General features: G+C 44.6%; 1 protein-coding gene across 1 annotated transcript in view; it reads left to right on the top strand.

The window, feature by feature from the left end:
- Positions 1–16,438, top strand: part of fndc3ba (fibronectin type III domain containing 3Ba) — a 90,483-nt gene that overhangs the window by 44,546 nt on the left and 29,499 nt on the right. Inside the window, exons 8-14 of the mRNA XM_056425683.1 lie at positions 10,109–10,167; positions 12,448–12,590; positions 12,683–12,742; positions 13,707–13,845; positions 14,220–14,273; positions 14,457–14,581; positions 15,922–16,096. Of these exons, the coding sequence (XP_056281658.1) occupies positions 10,109–10,167; positions 12,448–12,590; positions 12,683–12,742; positions 13,707–13,845; positions 14,220–14,273; positions 14,457–14,581; positions 15,922–16,096 (755 nt within the window). The remainder of the gene's footprint in view (positions 1–10,108; positions 10,168–12,447; positions 12,591–12,682; positions 12,743–13,706; positions 13,846–14,219; positions 14,274–14,456; positions 14,582–15,921; positions 16,097–16,438) is intronic.

Raw genomic sequence — 16,438 nt, 5'->3', positions numbered from 1 at the left:
AGTGCTACGTCGGTGTCCGCTTGTGGTGGAATGTAGACGGCTGTGGTGATGACCGAGCTGAACTCCCGGGGAAGGTAGAATGGACGGCATGAGATCGTCAGATGTTCCAGGTTCGGCGAGCAGGAACGAGAAAGAGTCTTAATGTTCTTGGGGTCGCACCAAAAGATGAGAAGACGTGTTTACTCAAACAAAAAGCACACAGAGGAGCTGCCATCGGCTGGCGGTTCTGGTCTGCCAGGGTCTCACTACTGGACTGGAGATCGGGCTGAGTCAGCTAGACGTACCGCACACACACACACACACATGCACAAACACCCCCGTGACTCGGCTTCCTGTAAAACCATCAGAGTACGAGGGTCCGGAGAGTTGGCGGGAGGTCGGGGCGCAAACAGAGAGAGAGGGGAGAGGAATGTGGGATACGAAGGACAGATGAGAGAGGAGGAACAGAGGGAGAAAGAGAGGGAGAAAGAGAGGGAGAGAGAGATGGAGAGTTTGTAAAGAGAGAAAAAAACAAAATTCCTACATCACAAGAAATGGAGAGACAGAAAGTTAAAGAGCAAACATTCCGACTACGTTGCTGCTAAGCCCGACGCATCCAACCCGGAATACCACACACACACACACACACACACACACACACACACACAGCCACCCACGCTTTACCCTTGATGCCCTTGCTCGGTGTGTGTGTGTGTGTTGCCCCCGTGCCAGTAGCTGCCTTGGCGAGCGCAGTGTCCGTTCCCCAGTACAGACGGCTCTGCAGGCCCCTTTCTTTCCTCAGAGCTGAGCAGAAACAGATGTGCCCCCCCCCGTCCCCTCTGTTCCTCCATCTTGGCTCTGCACCATCATCATCATCATCACCACCACCGCAGAGCCCGTCTCTCACTCAGAGACAACTGGCCCTCGGCTCCCCCATCTTCGGTGTGAGCGTCGTTGCCCCGCGCTGTGACTTCAGGGGGAAGTAGAATGTGCCGGGTGGGGTGTGAGCGTCGTGAGAGGACGGGGTGGCGTGGATGTGTCACGGCGTTAGAACCGTGGCAACAAAATCTGTCTTTGATATCGAGGTATATATTTAAATGAAGTTTAACTTCTTTCCTAAAATGCACTACCCACTCCCACCCCCGAGTCTCGTAGGCGTTCCTGAAAGTGCATTACCAGTTGCGCAATCCTCTCCGCGACGAAAGTGAGGGAAACGTGTTTCATAAATCTTCAATATTGACGTTTCTAAAGCGTTTTTATTTATTTTCGACGAACATAATGAGAATGTGCCGAGAATGTTTTGAGAGGAAAGCTCTGCTGGAATTGAACCTCCTGTCAATTCGTGGCACATTCTTTGCTTTCGGGTCGGAAACACTCCTATACAATTTATTTGTTTTTAATACAGATTTTATATTTCTTAAATATTTATTTAATTTTTTATAAATAATATTTCTCAGAAATCTCCTTCTCCAGATTTTTAAAAATATTTTAATATCCATGTTTAATATCCATACACTACAACACCACCCAGCTCCTCAATAGAGAGGAGCGGTCTGCCTTTCGCTAACATTATACAACTTTTATTTGTTTATGAACATTAATTTTCTCGTGGAAGAATATCCTATTTCACATTTTTTAATTTGAAGAATAACAAAAAAACATCAGGTGACCATTAACAAATAAATTGTAGTTAGTGCAAATCCATAAGTGTATTATTATTTTTGTACTAATTGAGGCCTCCAAAAGCACGATGTCATGTTTCAGTGACGTCATCCTCTCGACGTCGTGACTCAGCTTTTACATTAACGTTGAGCTCCTCGCACACTCCCGCCCTTCGCTCGCCGGACTGTTTTGATGTGGATCGCCATGGTGATAATCTCAACCCCCCCTTCCCACAAACCCAAATACGGTTGTGTTCGTAGGGGCAAGATGGAGGGCGAAGCCTAGAAGAGGGAAAGAACGAAGAAGATAAGACGAGGAAGTGGGACAGACATTTGGGGGGGGGGATGGAAGAGGGGGAGGGGGGATGTACAGAAAACAGAGCGAGAACAAGGGATGGCTTCACCAGCGGAGGAATGTCTTTCCCGCTGGTATCATGTAACAGGACTAGTGGGATTAGAAGGGGAGGTCGGTCCCGCCCATCACGGGTCGCCCAGACGTTCCCCCGACCCGCTCCGTGCTCACCAGAACCCCGCCACATAATACCGTAAGTCCTCTCAAAGTGCTTCAGAGGGGTCAAAGGTCGGTTTAAAGGGGATTATCTGACGTGGGGTTCTACAAGGTGCTTGACCGTAGTCTGCATCCGGGCTCCACCTCCACCTCCACCTCCACCTCCACCCGGCAGGCACTGGGACGCCGTCCGTCTCTGTCTGTCTCTCTTTACTGTCTGTCTGTCTCTCTCTTTACTTTCTGTCTGTCTGTCTCTCTCTTTACTGTCTGTCTGTCTCTCTTTACTGTCTGTCTGTCTCTCTCTTTACTGTCTGTCTGTCTCTCTCTTTACTGTCTGTCTGTCTCTCTCTTTACTTTCTGTCTGTCTGTCTCTCTTTACTTTCTGTCTGTCTCTCTCTTTACTTTCTGTCTGTCAGTCTCTCTTTACTGTCTGTCTGTCTCTCTTTACTGTCTGTCTGTCTCTCTCTTTACTTTCTGTCTGTCTCTCTCTTTACTTTCTGTCTGTCTCTCTCTTTACTTTCTGTCTGTCAGTCTCTCTTTACTTTCTGTCTGTCAGTCTCTCTTTACTGTCTGTCTGTCTCTCTTTACTTTCTGTCTGTCTCTCTCTTTACTTTCTGTCTGTCTCTCTCTTTACTTTCTGTCTGTCAGTCTCTCTTTACTGTCTGTCTGTCTCTCTCTTTACTTTCTGTCTGTCAGTCTCTTTACTGTCTGTCTGTCTCTCTCTTTACTTTCTGTCTGTCAGTCTCTTTACTGTCTGTCTCTCTCTTTACTGTCTGTCTGTCTCTCTCTTTACTGTCTGTCTGTCTCTCTCTTTACTTTCTGTCTGTCTGTCTCTCTTTACTTTCTGTCTGTCAGTCTCTCTTTACTGTCTGTCTGTCTCTCTCTTTACTTTCTGTCTGTCTCTCTCTTTACTTTCTGTCTGTCAGTCTCTCTTTACTGTCTGTCTGTCTCTCTCTTTACTTTCTGTCTGTCTGTCTCTCTTTACTGTCTGTCTGTCTCTCTCTTTACTTTCTGTCTGTCTGTCTCTCTTTACTGTCTGTCTGTCTCTCTTTACTGTCTGTCTGTCTCTCTCTTTACTTTCTGTCTGTCTGTCTCTCTTTACTGTCTGTCTGTCTCTCTCTTTACTTTCTGTCTGTCTGTCTCTCTTTACTGTCTGTCTCTCTCTTTACTGTCTGTCTGTCTCTCTCTTTACTTTCTGTCTGTCAGTCTCTCTTTACTGTCTGTCTGTCTCTCTCTTTACTTTCTGTCTGTCTGTCTCTCTTTACTGTCTGTCTGTCTCTCTCTTGACTGTCTGTCTGTCTCTCTCTTTACTTTCTGCCTGTCTGTCTCTCTTTACTGTCTGTCTGTCTCTCTCTTTTCTTTCTGTCTGTCTGTCTCTCTTTTCTGTCTGTCTGTCTCTCTCTCTCTTTACTGTCCGTCTGCCTATCTGTCTGTCTGTATGTCTCTCTCTCTCTCTCTATTTACTGTCTGCATGTCTGTCTGTCTGTATTCACTCTCTTCAAGACTTTCATTTTTCCTTGTTGGGCAGAGCAGGGTTGAATGGGGTCAGGGTTCTGAGAAACTCATCCCCCATAATCCTTCACTGCCGCAGCACGTACACACACACACACACACTGACATAAACACACGTGCATATCATACATGCGCTCACACATTCATGCTCTTCTCGGAAAAAAAGTGGGGAGCGTTGTTTAGTTTTTTTGACACTTCGGCAGTCGAGGCGCTCGTCTCTCTCTCCCTCTCTCTCTCTCTCCCTCTCTCTCTCTCTCTCTCTCTCTCTCCCTCTCTCTCTCTCTCTCCCTCTCCCTCTCCCTCTCTCTCTCTCCCTCTCCCTCTCTCTCTCTCTTCTGGAGGCAGCGGTGGACAAGGTTCTCTCTCTCCGTGTGTTTATATGCACACGTGGAACACGGCTATTGGGAGAAATCGGGGAATTCACGCGTTCGCGCCGAGACTCATTTCTGTTAGTTTTCGGTTGAGTTTGGATCTCACGATCTTTGGACACGAGGTTGCACACGGACAGCGTCGTTTCTCACGCATTGTTGCCGTGGAAACGCCCCCTCCTCCCCCCGCAGCCCTTCTCACGCCCACCGTTGGCCAACCGTTGGGTTTCTCCTGCAGAAACCGAGCCGCATCGACCAGATTAAATGAGTTCATGATGATAACCACTGCTCTGTGCGTTTTAAATATGAACTCATATATATATACACATAAATATATATTTACATCTCTGACTGTATGCGGCCTCTCGCGCTCTCTCACATTCTTGAGCTACTATTCAGCTTTTCCGTGCCAGTCTGTCATCCGCCTCTCCGTCTCTAATCCCCTTTATAAACGATCAGCGCTCTGGCCATGAGAACCACAATCTCAGGCATGTCCCAACGAGTGCGTGTGTGTGTGTGCGTGTGCGTGTGTGTGCCAGCTGTTGAACAGATGGAATGCTCACTATGCTGCAGCAGATGATAATAGTGTGGAATCCAAGGTCTGTGTCCCTCTCTACATTCTGCCTCTTATCCCTCTTTCTTAACTCCTTCCTCTATCTGTCCTTCCTCTCATCTCTACATCTCTCTCTCCCTCTCTCTTTCTCCCTTTCCTTCAAGCCAAGTGTCCATTGCTCTGCTTTGTTCGGCCTGATTAGAAGCTTCTGAAGATGAGGATGATATCTCACTTTGTTCCTTTTACAGTGGCACTCACACACACACACACACACGCGCCTCAGCGTGTGTGTGAGTGTGTGAGTTGAGTGGGGGCTGAACGAGTGCCACATTCTTCACATTTTTCTCTCCAGGCCTTAAAGGTCTTTTTCTGTCTCGGTGCAGACAGACCGCAGACCGTCATGCAGGAGGAATGCGGCCTCCTCATTCTCAGAGTGGCTCCGTTTTTTACTGTGGCTCTATTTTCAAGTGGTGCCACTGATTGAGTGTGTGTGTGTGTGTGTAGAGGTGTGTGTAGGTGTGTGTGTGTAGGTGTGTGTGTGTGTGTGTGAGACATAACAACATTATATAAAAGATTGTTGGAAGCAGAGGACTTGGAGAGTGTAGGAAGGAGTGAGACGGATAGACACGTACGCTAGTGTTCTCGTGAAGGTGAACTTTAAAATGATCCAATATGAGAGATGAAGCCCCGCCCCTTCCGGTGTCTCCCATGGGACCTTGTTTCGGAATAAAAAAAAAAATGTCTCCAGAATAGTGGTTCTCACTTCACGGCTCTATCACACCGACAGTAGAAAAGGTGTATCTCGGTGCGTTTGAGTAAACCCGGCCTCTATTTGGAGGATCAGTGGCGCCCGTCTTCTCTGCTGATGATGTCACAAACGTTTGCGTAATCCTCGCCTCACATCCTCCTAAACCCTCTCTCCCTTTCATCCCTCCCTCTCTCCTCCTCTCTGTTGATCCCTGGCTCGCTCTTTGTCTCAATTTCCTTGCGTTTTTGCACCTAATCTTTTACCCAGACTCCTCTTGCCTGTCTTCTCTCTCTCTCTCTCTCCGTACAGTCTCTTTCAGTGTCTCTCTCTCCGTACAGTTTCTTTCAGTGTCTCTCTCTCTCTCTCTCCGTGCAGTCTGTCCTTCAGTGTCTCTCTTTCTCGGCAGTCTGTCCTTCACTCTCTCTCTTGCTCTCTCTCTCTCTCCCCCCGTGCAGTCTGTCCTTCACTCTCTCTCTCTCTCTCCCCCCGTGCAGTCTGTCCTTCACTCTCTCTCTCTCTCTCCCCCCCCCGTGCAGTCTGACCTTCACTGTCTCTCTCTCTCTCCCTCCGTGCAGTCTGACCTTCAGTCTCTCTCTCTCTCTCTCTCTCTCTCTCCGTGCAGTCTGTCCTTCAGTCTCTCTCTCTCTCTGTGCAGTCTGTCCTTCAGTCTCTCTCTCTCTCTGTGCAGTCTGTCCTTCAGTCTCTCACTCTCTGTGCAGTCTGTCCTTCAGTCTCTCTCTCTCTCTGTGCAGTCTGACTTAAGTGTCTCTCTCTCTTCCTCTAAATCCTTCGCCTGTCTGTTTTTGTCTCTGCCTGCTGTGCCCCCCCCCCCCCCTCTTCATTCCTCTTCTTTTCCTGATGCTGCGCTCCCTCGCTCCGTCTGGCTGTCCTCGGTAATCAAACACAGGCGGTCGGACGCAGACAGGATGTGAGGTCAGACGAGGAGAGGAAGTGAGGCTGCGTGGGCAGCACATAAACAGAAGGAAGAGGAGGAGAAGGGCACTGAGGACAGAGGAGAAAGGAGAGAGGAGTTACAGTGGGAGGAGACTCGGCATCAGCTCCTTGTGACTCCTTGAGTGTAACACTTAGCCGTGAAGTGGAGCCTCACACTTTATTCCCGCTCTCCTGAAATATGACATCCATCTCTTTCTGTCACACAGTTTGTGTGTGAGCCAAACTTTTGTTGTTCTTCTTTTCATAGTGCAGGACTGTCAGAAGATGAATCTAGCGTTTTTGGACCTCTTAACTTTTGCTTGATGTCATAGTCTTCATCATTTAATGGGGTTCTGGAGGATAAAGCAATTGTATTCAGTTTCCAATAAACAAATACATTTTAAAAAGTTTGAAAAATAATGATATCTTCACCGACGTTCATCAAAGAACTATAAGGAAGTCCAGAATTTATAATTGGTTATCTGTAATTATTTCATATAATTATATATAAATATATATATATATACTATGACATATATATTATATTAAATGTATATATATATATATATATATACACTACCGTTCAAAAGTTTGGGGTCATCCAGACAATTTTGTGTCTTCCATGAAAACTCACTTTTATTTATCAAATGAATTGAAAATTGAATATAAAATGTAGTCAAGACATTGACAAGGTTAGAAATAATGATTAATATTTGAAGTATTAATTTTCTTCTTCAAACTTCAAGCTCAAAGGAAGGCCAGTTATAGCTTATATCACCAGCATAACTGTTTTCAGCTGTGCTAACATAATTGCACAAGGGTTTTCTAATCAGACATTAGTCTTCTAAGGCGATTAGCAAACACAATGTACCATTAGAACACTGGAGTGATAGTTGATGGAAATGGGCCTCTATACACCGATGGAGATATTTCATTAGAAACCAGACGTTTCCACCTAGAATAGTCATTTACCACATTAACAATGTATAGTGTGTATTTTTGATTAATGTTATCTTTATTGAAAAAACAGTGCTTTTCTTTGAAAAATAAAGACATTTCTAAGTGACCCCAAACTTTTGAACGGTAGTGTATATATTGTATTATATATATTTAATATATTATATATTAAATATATATATATATAATAGATATATAATACATATTTATATTATATATCTATATATATTATATACATTTTATATAAATTATATAAAATAATTATTTCTTTTTATGAGCGACTAATACAAATATTTAAAAAAGAAAATATATATATATATATATATATATACATTTTTTAAACAAAACAAGGAAATGGCAGAATGTGATTTTGACTGTAAATGCTAAATGCATTTCTCCGGTTCTTGTTGAGGCCTTGAACTACCATATATATATATATATATATATATACACATATACATATTGTTAGGTTGTAATAGTTTATTTTGATAACATCTGCAGAGGTCTTATGTTTTAAATTAATACATATAGAAAGATATTATAATAGAAAATATTAGGGAGAATATTGATATTGTTATTAATGTATTATGAAGCATAGGGGTAATGTTTACTCTATGCAAATGTAAATGGCAAGAATTAATGTATATTGCATGAGAGTGACTGAATGTTAGTATTATAGATTGACGAGGCCGGTTGAATTCCGTCAAGTAACTTACAATAACAAGGGACTTTTATTGTGAAAGTGACTTTAATGCGGACAATAACAAGACGGCTGAAAGGGGGACAAATGTGGGGATGAAAAGAGGAAAGGAAAAGTGTGTTGCGGTGTGTACTTCACCTGTTGAACTTCATTCAGGCTGCCACACACACACACACACACACACACACACACACACACACACACACACACAGTAGCTTAACCAACCTCCTCATTACCAATCTCCTGTAACCTGATACTGAGACTCACACACGACTGCATACACGCACGCGCGCACACACACACACACACAGGAGGTCAAGTTAAGGTTGTGCTTCCATGACATCACTGTTGCCATGACTCATAAGTGTACCCCCAGGCACAGTGAGGCCCTCTCCCCCACATAACCTGTCAGAGGGACTTAGGCACTCTCTCTCTCACGCTCACACACACACACATTCTCATTTATCACATACTCCCAGTATACAGTCATCTTTAAAGCACAGACTGTTTTATACACAAGTAGTTTTGTAAGTGTTGTGCGTTAATTCCGATGTAATGCAGTCATGTACCAGGAACACACTCATCAAACAGACTTAGTTTCATACAGGTTGTGTATTGCTGACACACACGGACACACACACACACACACACACACACGCGCGCATCCTGTGATTTATCGTGGTCAGACTCAGATGGGGAAAGCAGGCCTCTTCTGGTCGGAAAAACCTCAACTGCGGGGATCACACAAGGGGAAAGACTTCCATTACACACTTAGACACGCATACACACACACACAGACAGACCCACTCGCCCTTTTAACTATCCGGAGTGTCCAATAAATCACCTTTTGGATGCAACGTGTTACTGGACCAGACCTGTACCTGAGTGTGTTTGTTTGCAGATGTTTATCCTACGTGTGTGTGCGTGTGCGTGTGGAAAAGTCCACCCAAAATCAGACTTCTGATTGGAGAAACAGGACATGTAAATCTGTGACATTTTTGCTTGATAACTTACTTAAATTAATAATTGATTGAACCCATTTTCTAGTTGTTTCAGCAGAACCGTATTAACATTTAAATCCAAACTATATTGCATGATAGTAAACCTGTTCCTGAGTATCTATCGTCATTACACTTGTTTTTTAGCTGTACAGGAAGAAACACGTAACCAATTGCTTAAAACCATGTGACTTATCGGCTATATCTGGTCCAGTCTGTGGTTTTGCGTCTGTAATAATCAGATGACGTACACATAAATAAAAGTGGGAACAAAATTATTAAGGGCTCTTAGAGAAATATCTTAATCCTTTTTTCTTTGAAGACTAGCTCGTATAACTCATAAGCTAGAGCAGCAGCATTGTATAGCAGCACAGTCACATATATATATATATATATTTATATAAATATATATATTATATACTGTACATATTTATATACTATATATATATGTGTATATATATATATATATATTATATCTCTGTATATATACATTATAGCATAGTCGTATTCACAAAGATTATATTAATATTATATATATTTATATCTATATACTATAGATATATATATACTATAAATATATTATATAAATATATATATATAGCCAAGATTCTCCATGCACTAAACAGAATGGTCCTATGTTATGATTTGTTCTAATATGAGGTCATATATTTTTGGGTGATTCCCGTCTTATTTGCTCTATCTAGGTCAGGAATTCAGTGACTAATGAAACGGGCGGATTCTGACGAAAACCAAGTGTTCACATCTCGTTAGGCAACTCCCTTATTTAGCCTTCAGCTATGTTTCCATGAGGTCTATTTTAGACTATTCCAGTGTTCTCCTCCACGGCCGACTAACGGGGACGACCAGCGGCACTCTTGACCCCACGATGTCATCGTGGAGATTATATGGACAATATAACGAGCCGCAGTTTTTTTAAAGATGTGTCACAATATCGTGACTTTGGTCTCCGTGTCAATCAACAGCCTCGTGGTCAGCAGCGCGGCCAACATCGATCATGTGCATTTGTTTTACTTCTTTTTTTAAAACTTTTTTTTCAATTTAAATGAAGTCAGAATCAAATTGAGAAATACATGAACTATGCACACCGACTGCAACTGTGACCCCAATGTTCCCCTTGAATGTCACGGCAAAAAAAATTAATAATGTATCTTTGTGTCTCCGTCTCCTCAGATCATGATTCAGAGGTGAAGCGTGTTCAAGACCTGCTGTGTACGATCGACAAACCACAGGTTGGCATTCACACCTGCTCCCACAGCTTTACACACACATAAACACACACACACACACACACAAAGACACAGAGAGATGGCATGAGGGTTGATTCAGTTTCCATATTTTCATCCCGTCACAACGTCCCCTGAAAATACTAAAGTTGTTCGTGGCTCCTAACGGTCACTGGGAGGGTAACTCATCCTCGGCCACTAGAGGGCAGCATCTGCTCACTTTTATCAGCTGAAAAACACTTCTTTTTTTTACGACATATTTTAACTTTTCTTCCCCGGGGAGAATGCGAATGAATGAGCCGGATCCCCGCAGACTTAGTTTGGTGGAGAGGAAATGCAGCAGGCAAACTGGATCATTTGATAGCTGCAAGTTTATAACCGGCGGTTGAGATAGAGGGTGAGAAAGAGAGAGGGATGAGGTTTGGGAGATCAGTGTGAAGGAGCGATTAATCCTCACAATCTCCTCTTTTCTTGATGCATTCAGTTAATTATAGTCGATCCTGAGGAGAAAAAGCAAAGCAAAGGGGGAAAATCTTCACGTCGTCTTGGGTCATCGATTGCTATTCCGTGTCATAAACTGCAGGTCGCGTTATTTCCTGGCTGCATTTACAAAGGAGGAGTTTTGGTGAGGATTTATTTCGTAGTTTTACAGTCAGCCAAGGTGTCTCGTGATGGACTCGAGAGCAGAGGCCCGTCCATACGAGATGTCCTTCGTTTATTAATGCTCCTCGAGGGAGGGGAGCTGAGGGAGGAACCTCTCAGATTAATCTGTAGATGTTCAAAATGAGACCAGAAGCTTTCCACGGATGTCAGTTTTTTAAATTCCTTTTTACTCCTGGAGGGATGTCAGAGGAGTGGGGCGGGGGGGGGTCGGCTGTCAATGGCGGGATAAAAAAAACACAAATGATATGAGTGATGAGCTGTGGACAGACAGACAGATGCACATCCACAGGACCGAATGCATCACCTTTTATTATTTGACTTTAGAAATGTTTATGTGCAAGATATCCAGACACCTGGCCGAGAGGAAGTTGTTTTGTATACGCGGCCTTCAACATTGTAGACTAGAGCGTTCACAAAGATTGTGTGTGTGTGTGTGTGTGTGTGTGTGTGTGTGTGTGTGTGTGTGTGTGTGTGTGTGTGTGTGTGTGTGTGTGTGTGTGTGTGTGTGTGTGTGTGTGTGTGTGTGTGTGTTGAATAAATGGGCATCAGAAGACAAATGTGTTCTCAGGCATGTGGACAGCCCGGTGTGATGACATCTCAATAACCTAATTGTTGTGGTATCGACAAACAAAGCGTCTCCTCTCAGACGGCCTCGGTACCTCTGTCTCTGTGTCTCTCTCTCTCTCTCTCTCTCTCTCTCTCTCTCTCTCTCTATCTGCAACGGCGGTAGATTCTGAGCAGACTGTCTCGCCCCGACCGCGTGCCGCAGCTTTATGAAGAAGAAAAAAATGTTAAATCCCATAAACGCGTCGGCACTCGCCCCGGTTCCTCTGTAATGCTCTGTTGAGCACGGTGGACGTGCAAGTGGGAGGAGTCGAGGCCGGGGGGATGTTTTTAATGACCAAATGTACCGACACACTCATGAGGACATTACTGTTGCCTCCAATGGAGAATAGAAAAAACACCATTTAAAAATCGACTAACTAATTGGAGGCCACTAAGTTAGTGGTCCGCAGGTCCGTCTTCCAATCAAGGGGTCGGCGGTTCAATCCCCGCCCGAGTCGATGTGTCCTTGAGCAAGTATTTAACACCAAAAGTAATATAAAAGTGACATATATGGTCTGGTACATGAGAAAAGTCAAATGGCTCAGATGGTGCTCAAATGCACATTTTGGAGACCTCGCCTAAATTGTCTTTACTAAAAACTCAGTCATACTTTTCAGTTCACATGTTGTGTTTTTATCTGGGATTTGAGGCCTTTTCTGTGCATCCATCCAGGAGATGTTCATCCTGAAAGTGCTTTTTTCTCCGAGTCAAACCTGAAACTTCTGTTTTCATAGAAGTTTCATCTTTATTTACTCTTAACCAGTAACATATATACTAATATGTACACATCTGAACAAAAGCTCACATGTGTTGCCTTTATTAAAACACCAACACTATTCAAAAAGCTGTTGTGGTTGCAGAGCTACACCCTTTGTAGTTTGGGTATGTCATTTGGAGCAGAAAGCTCATAAACCGTGTGGGTTCAAAGGTCAACCCTGAGCCGCTCCCTGAGTCTACGGTGTATGTAACATGTATGTAATATGTATGTAACATGTACATCCTCCCGCGTGTCTCCAGGTCTCCAATGTGCAGGCGCGGGCCGCGCGGCTGTCCTGGACCCCCCCGGCGGGGCTGGTGAACAGGCTCAGCAACGGGCCGCCCGTGTACGAGGTCTCTCTCTCGGATAAGGGGCGGGACGGGAAGTACCGCCTCCTCTACAGGTAAAGGGGGGACGCGCTCCGCGGCGCAAGGACGCTGACGCTCATCTCAACGGGCGCCGGCTTGACCTCTTTTTGTTTTGCGTGCGTTTCAGTGGCGAAGAGTTGGAGTACCACCTGAAAGACCTGCGGCCAGCGATGGACTACTACGTACGGTAAGGACGCTGCCGCTCGCAGCTTTCTACCGGTTTATACCAGTTTCTATTAGTTTATACCAGTCTCTACCGGTTTATACCAGTTTCTATTAGTTTATACCAGTCTCTACCGGTTTATACCAGTTTATTCCAGTTTCTATTAGTTTATACCAGTCTCTACCGGTTTATACCAGTTTATTCCAGTTTCTATTAGTTTATACCAGTCTCTACTGGTTTATACCAGTTTCTATTAGTTTATACCAGTCTCTACCGGTTTATACCAGTTTATTCCAGTTTCTATTAGTTTATACCAGTCTCTACCGGTTTATACCAGTTTATTCCAGTTTCTATTAGTTTATACCAGTCTCTACCGGTTTATACCAGTTTCTATTAGTTTATACCAGTCTCTACCGGTTTATACCAGTTTCTATTAGTTTATACCAGTCTCTACCGCTTTATACCAGTTTATACCAGTTTATTCCAGTTTCTATTAGTTTATACCAGTCTCTACCGGTTTATACCAGCTTATTCCAGTTTCTATTAGTTTATACCAGTCTCTACCGGTTTATACCATCTTATACCGGTTTATTCCAGTTTCTATTAGTTTATACCAGTCTCTACCGGTTTATACCAGTTTCTATCAGTTTCTATTAGTTTATTCCGGATTCTACCAGTTTCTACCAGTCTTACCCGTTTTTTACCGGTTTCTGCCAGGTTATATCAGTTTATACTGGTTTCTACCAGTTTCTTACCAGTTTTTACCTGGTTTTCTTTCCCAGTTTCTACCGGTAGCTACTAGTTTCTACCAGTTTTTACCGGTTTCTACCAGTTTCTACTGATTTTACCAGTTTCTACCATTTTCTTACCAGTTTCTACCGTTTTCTTACCAGTTTCTACCGTTTTCTTACCAGTTTCTACCGGTTTCTACCAGTTCTCTGTCTATGGATTCCCACTGAACGAATAACGTCTCTCGCTCTCGCTCCAGGGTGTCGGCGATGTACAACTCGGTCCGAGGCTCGTGTTCAGAGGCCGGCTCGTTCACCACGCACTGCGGCGCCCCCGACGTCCCGCTGACCCCGAAGCTCTCCCACCGCACCAAGAGCACCCTCACCCTGCAGTGGAAGGTACCGGCTCGGGGTCTTATCTCCTCAAAGGGTGACGCATTTCACCCCGATTGACGTCTCCATTGATTCCGATGGCCGCCGATCTTTATCTTTTAACCGTGTGGACCGAGTTTCATTTGCTATGGGACACACTGGATACACTTTGATGAAAGTAAACGGCATGTTCCTCTTTATGGGGTTTATCGACCAGCTTAACTTTACTAGTATGACATCACCATAACAGAGAGACATCGTTGCGTCTCTCTCGGCCCTCTGTGACCTTTTCATCCACTGTCACTGACAACGAGGCGGCGTCAGTCACCCATTTTTTTTGTCAGATTCTTTTGCCCTCGGCTAATCTCTCCGTCTCCGTCTCTCGTCTCCGTCGTCCACAGCCTCCGGGCGACAACGGTTCCAAAATCACAAACTACCTGCTCGAATGGGACGAGGTGAGTCCGCCCTTCGATCTTCTTCGTGTCCGCCGTCTGCCAATGTCTGTTCCTGATTTGCATATATTTAAAAAGACACACATATATCACAGATCTCACTAAACGGTAAAGGGAAGATGTAACGTATCCTCTTCCTCATTCTTTATCACTTTCTCATGAATGTATGTGTTGTCTCCTCGGCAGGGGAAGAAGAACAGTGTTTTCAGAGAATGTTACTTCGGGAGCCTGAAACACTGCAAGCTGACGAGACTGTTCCCCGCCTGCGGCTACACCTTCAGAGTGGCGGCGCACAACGACATCGGCACGAGGTACCTGTTTGCCTATTTGTCGAAATACACACACACACACACACACACTTGTGCTCAAGTAAATGGCACAGGAGGCTGTATCACTCCTGGATGGATTCATGAATATGTGACACATCTTCCCGCATGAGGTACCGACAGGTCACGACCATAGTTTTAGTAAACATGGACACTACACACCTGCAGTCCGGGAATAATAAAATAGCATCACTTTCATCCACAACACACACATAAACACGATGGAGTGCCGGACAGGCGTGCAGCCAGTCGACGACCCGCTGCACGAGTCGTCTTCCTCTTCTCATTTTTTCCCTCCTCCATCTCCTACCCGTCTCCTCTTTGTCATTATGGCGGCGAGCATCAAATCACGCCTGCAGTGCGACGGGGAGGCTGTGATTGGGGGGGGGGGGGGGGGGATATTAGCTCTGCAGCTGAACTCAAAGCGGTCTTAATGGATCCTTCTGCTCGATTCCCCTCTTTTTGCACCATGCGGACCGACGCGCACAAAGCAGAGCGGGGTCATGCTGGCCTTTGATTACTTGCTATTTACCTCAACCGGAGGAAAATAAATCTGCCCTCTCCGACTCCTGCTGCTGGTCGTACATTGGAAATCATTTCCCTGCTGCACCTCTCACATTAGCCTCCTCTCTTTCTGTCTTTCCCATCTGGCTCCTGACATATATATATATCCTTTTTGTTACCCCCTGCCATGTTTCCCTTCTTAGTATCTCCACTGGGAGTTCACCTCACCTGCAGCCCTGCACTTCCCCTTACACAGGGTTCGTACGGGCATGGAAAACATGGAAGTCCCGGAATAAAAATGTAAAAAAATGGTGATTTCCAGGGCTGAAAAAGTCCTTTAAAAAAATTTAAATCCCCAAAAGTTTTGGAAAAGTCCAGGAAATGTGTTATATTCACATGTTCATTTCCGCTGAGTTTGATGTAATCAATATGTTTTTAAAAGAAAGACGCTCAAAATATAATACTGTCTGCACCTTTTTTTTTTGTACTTAACCTTAACTGAAAGGTTCGATGGCCATAGCAACAGTAGCTCAGGGAAGTGGTCGGGTTAATCCACTATGACAGGGACGTGTAGATTTAACCATGTTTGGCTACATATGGAAAAATACATGGCCATGGAAATTTGGTGAAAAGTCCTAGAAATCCACGGGTCATGTGTGTGAACGCTGCCTGCCTGCACCCCTGCACTCCTTCCCCTCTTCTAAAGACTTCTCATTGCATCGCAGCCTCTTTTCCTGAATCGACAGAGTGAATAATTCGCTTTAGCTGTAAAATAACAATATAAAACCTTAATAATGTCCCGCGAATGTGTTTTTGTGCAGCGGCGTCAGCACGGAGGTGGTGTTCTACACCATGGGCACCCTGCCCGCTCTGCCGCTGGCGCCACGTCTGGTCCGGGCGGGGGTTTCCTGGGTGACCTTGGAGTGGGGGCGTCCCGAGGGCAGCCCGAGCGAGGAGCAGCTGAAATACACACTCGAGATCCAGGAGGACAACAGCGTGAGTAGACGTAGCCGCCGCACCCCTATTAAATGAGAAAAAAAATGTTTTATTAGGTTTCGGTTGTTTTCTGTCAAAGTAAATTGGATTGAGCTCCGGTTGCCGTCGGTTACGTGAAGCTCACCAGAGGAGACGTGGGAGAAGTAACAATTTCCTCCAGGATGCGATGAGAGGGGGGCTGGCAGGATACATCGCAAACTAGTTTGGGGAAATGAACGACAGATGCACAGAGCAATATATCCTATAATATCCAAATGTGCACACAGAAACAAACACACACACACACCATACTGTGAAAAGAAGAAGGGAATTTGCATCGAATGGTCGTATATAGTTAAAAAG

Source organism: Pseudoliparis swirei, chromosome 11 (assembly GCF_029220125.1).
Source record: "Pseudoliparis swirei isolate HS2019 ecotype Mariana Trench chromosome 11, NWPU_hadal_v1, whole genome shotgun sequence".
NCBI lineage: Eukaryota > Metazoa > Chordata > Actinopteri > Perciformes > Liparidae > Pseudoliparis > Pseudoliparis swirei.
Note: the sequence above shows the minus strand (reverse complement) of the source record. Positions and strands in the feature narration are given on the sequence as shown.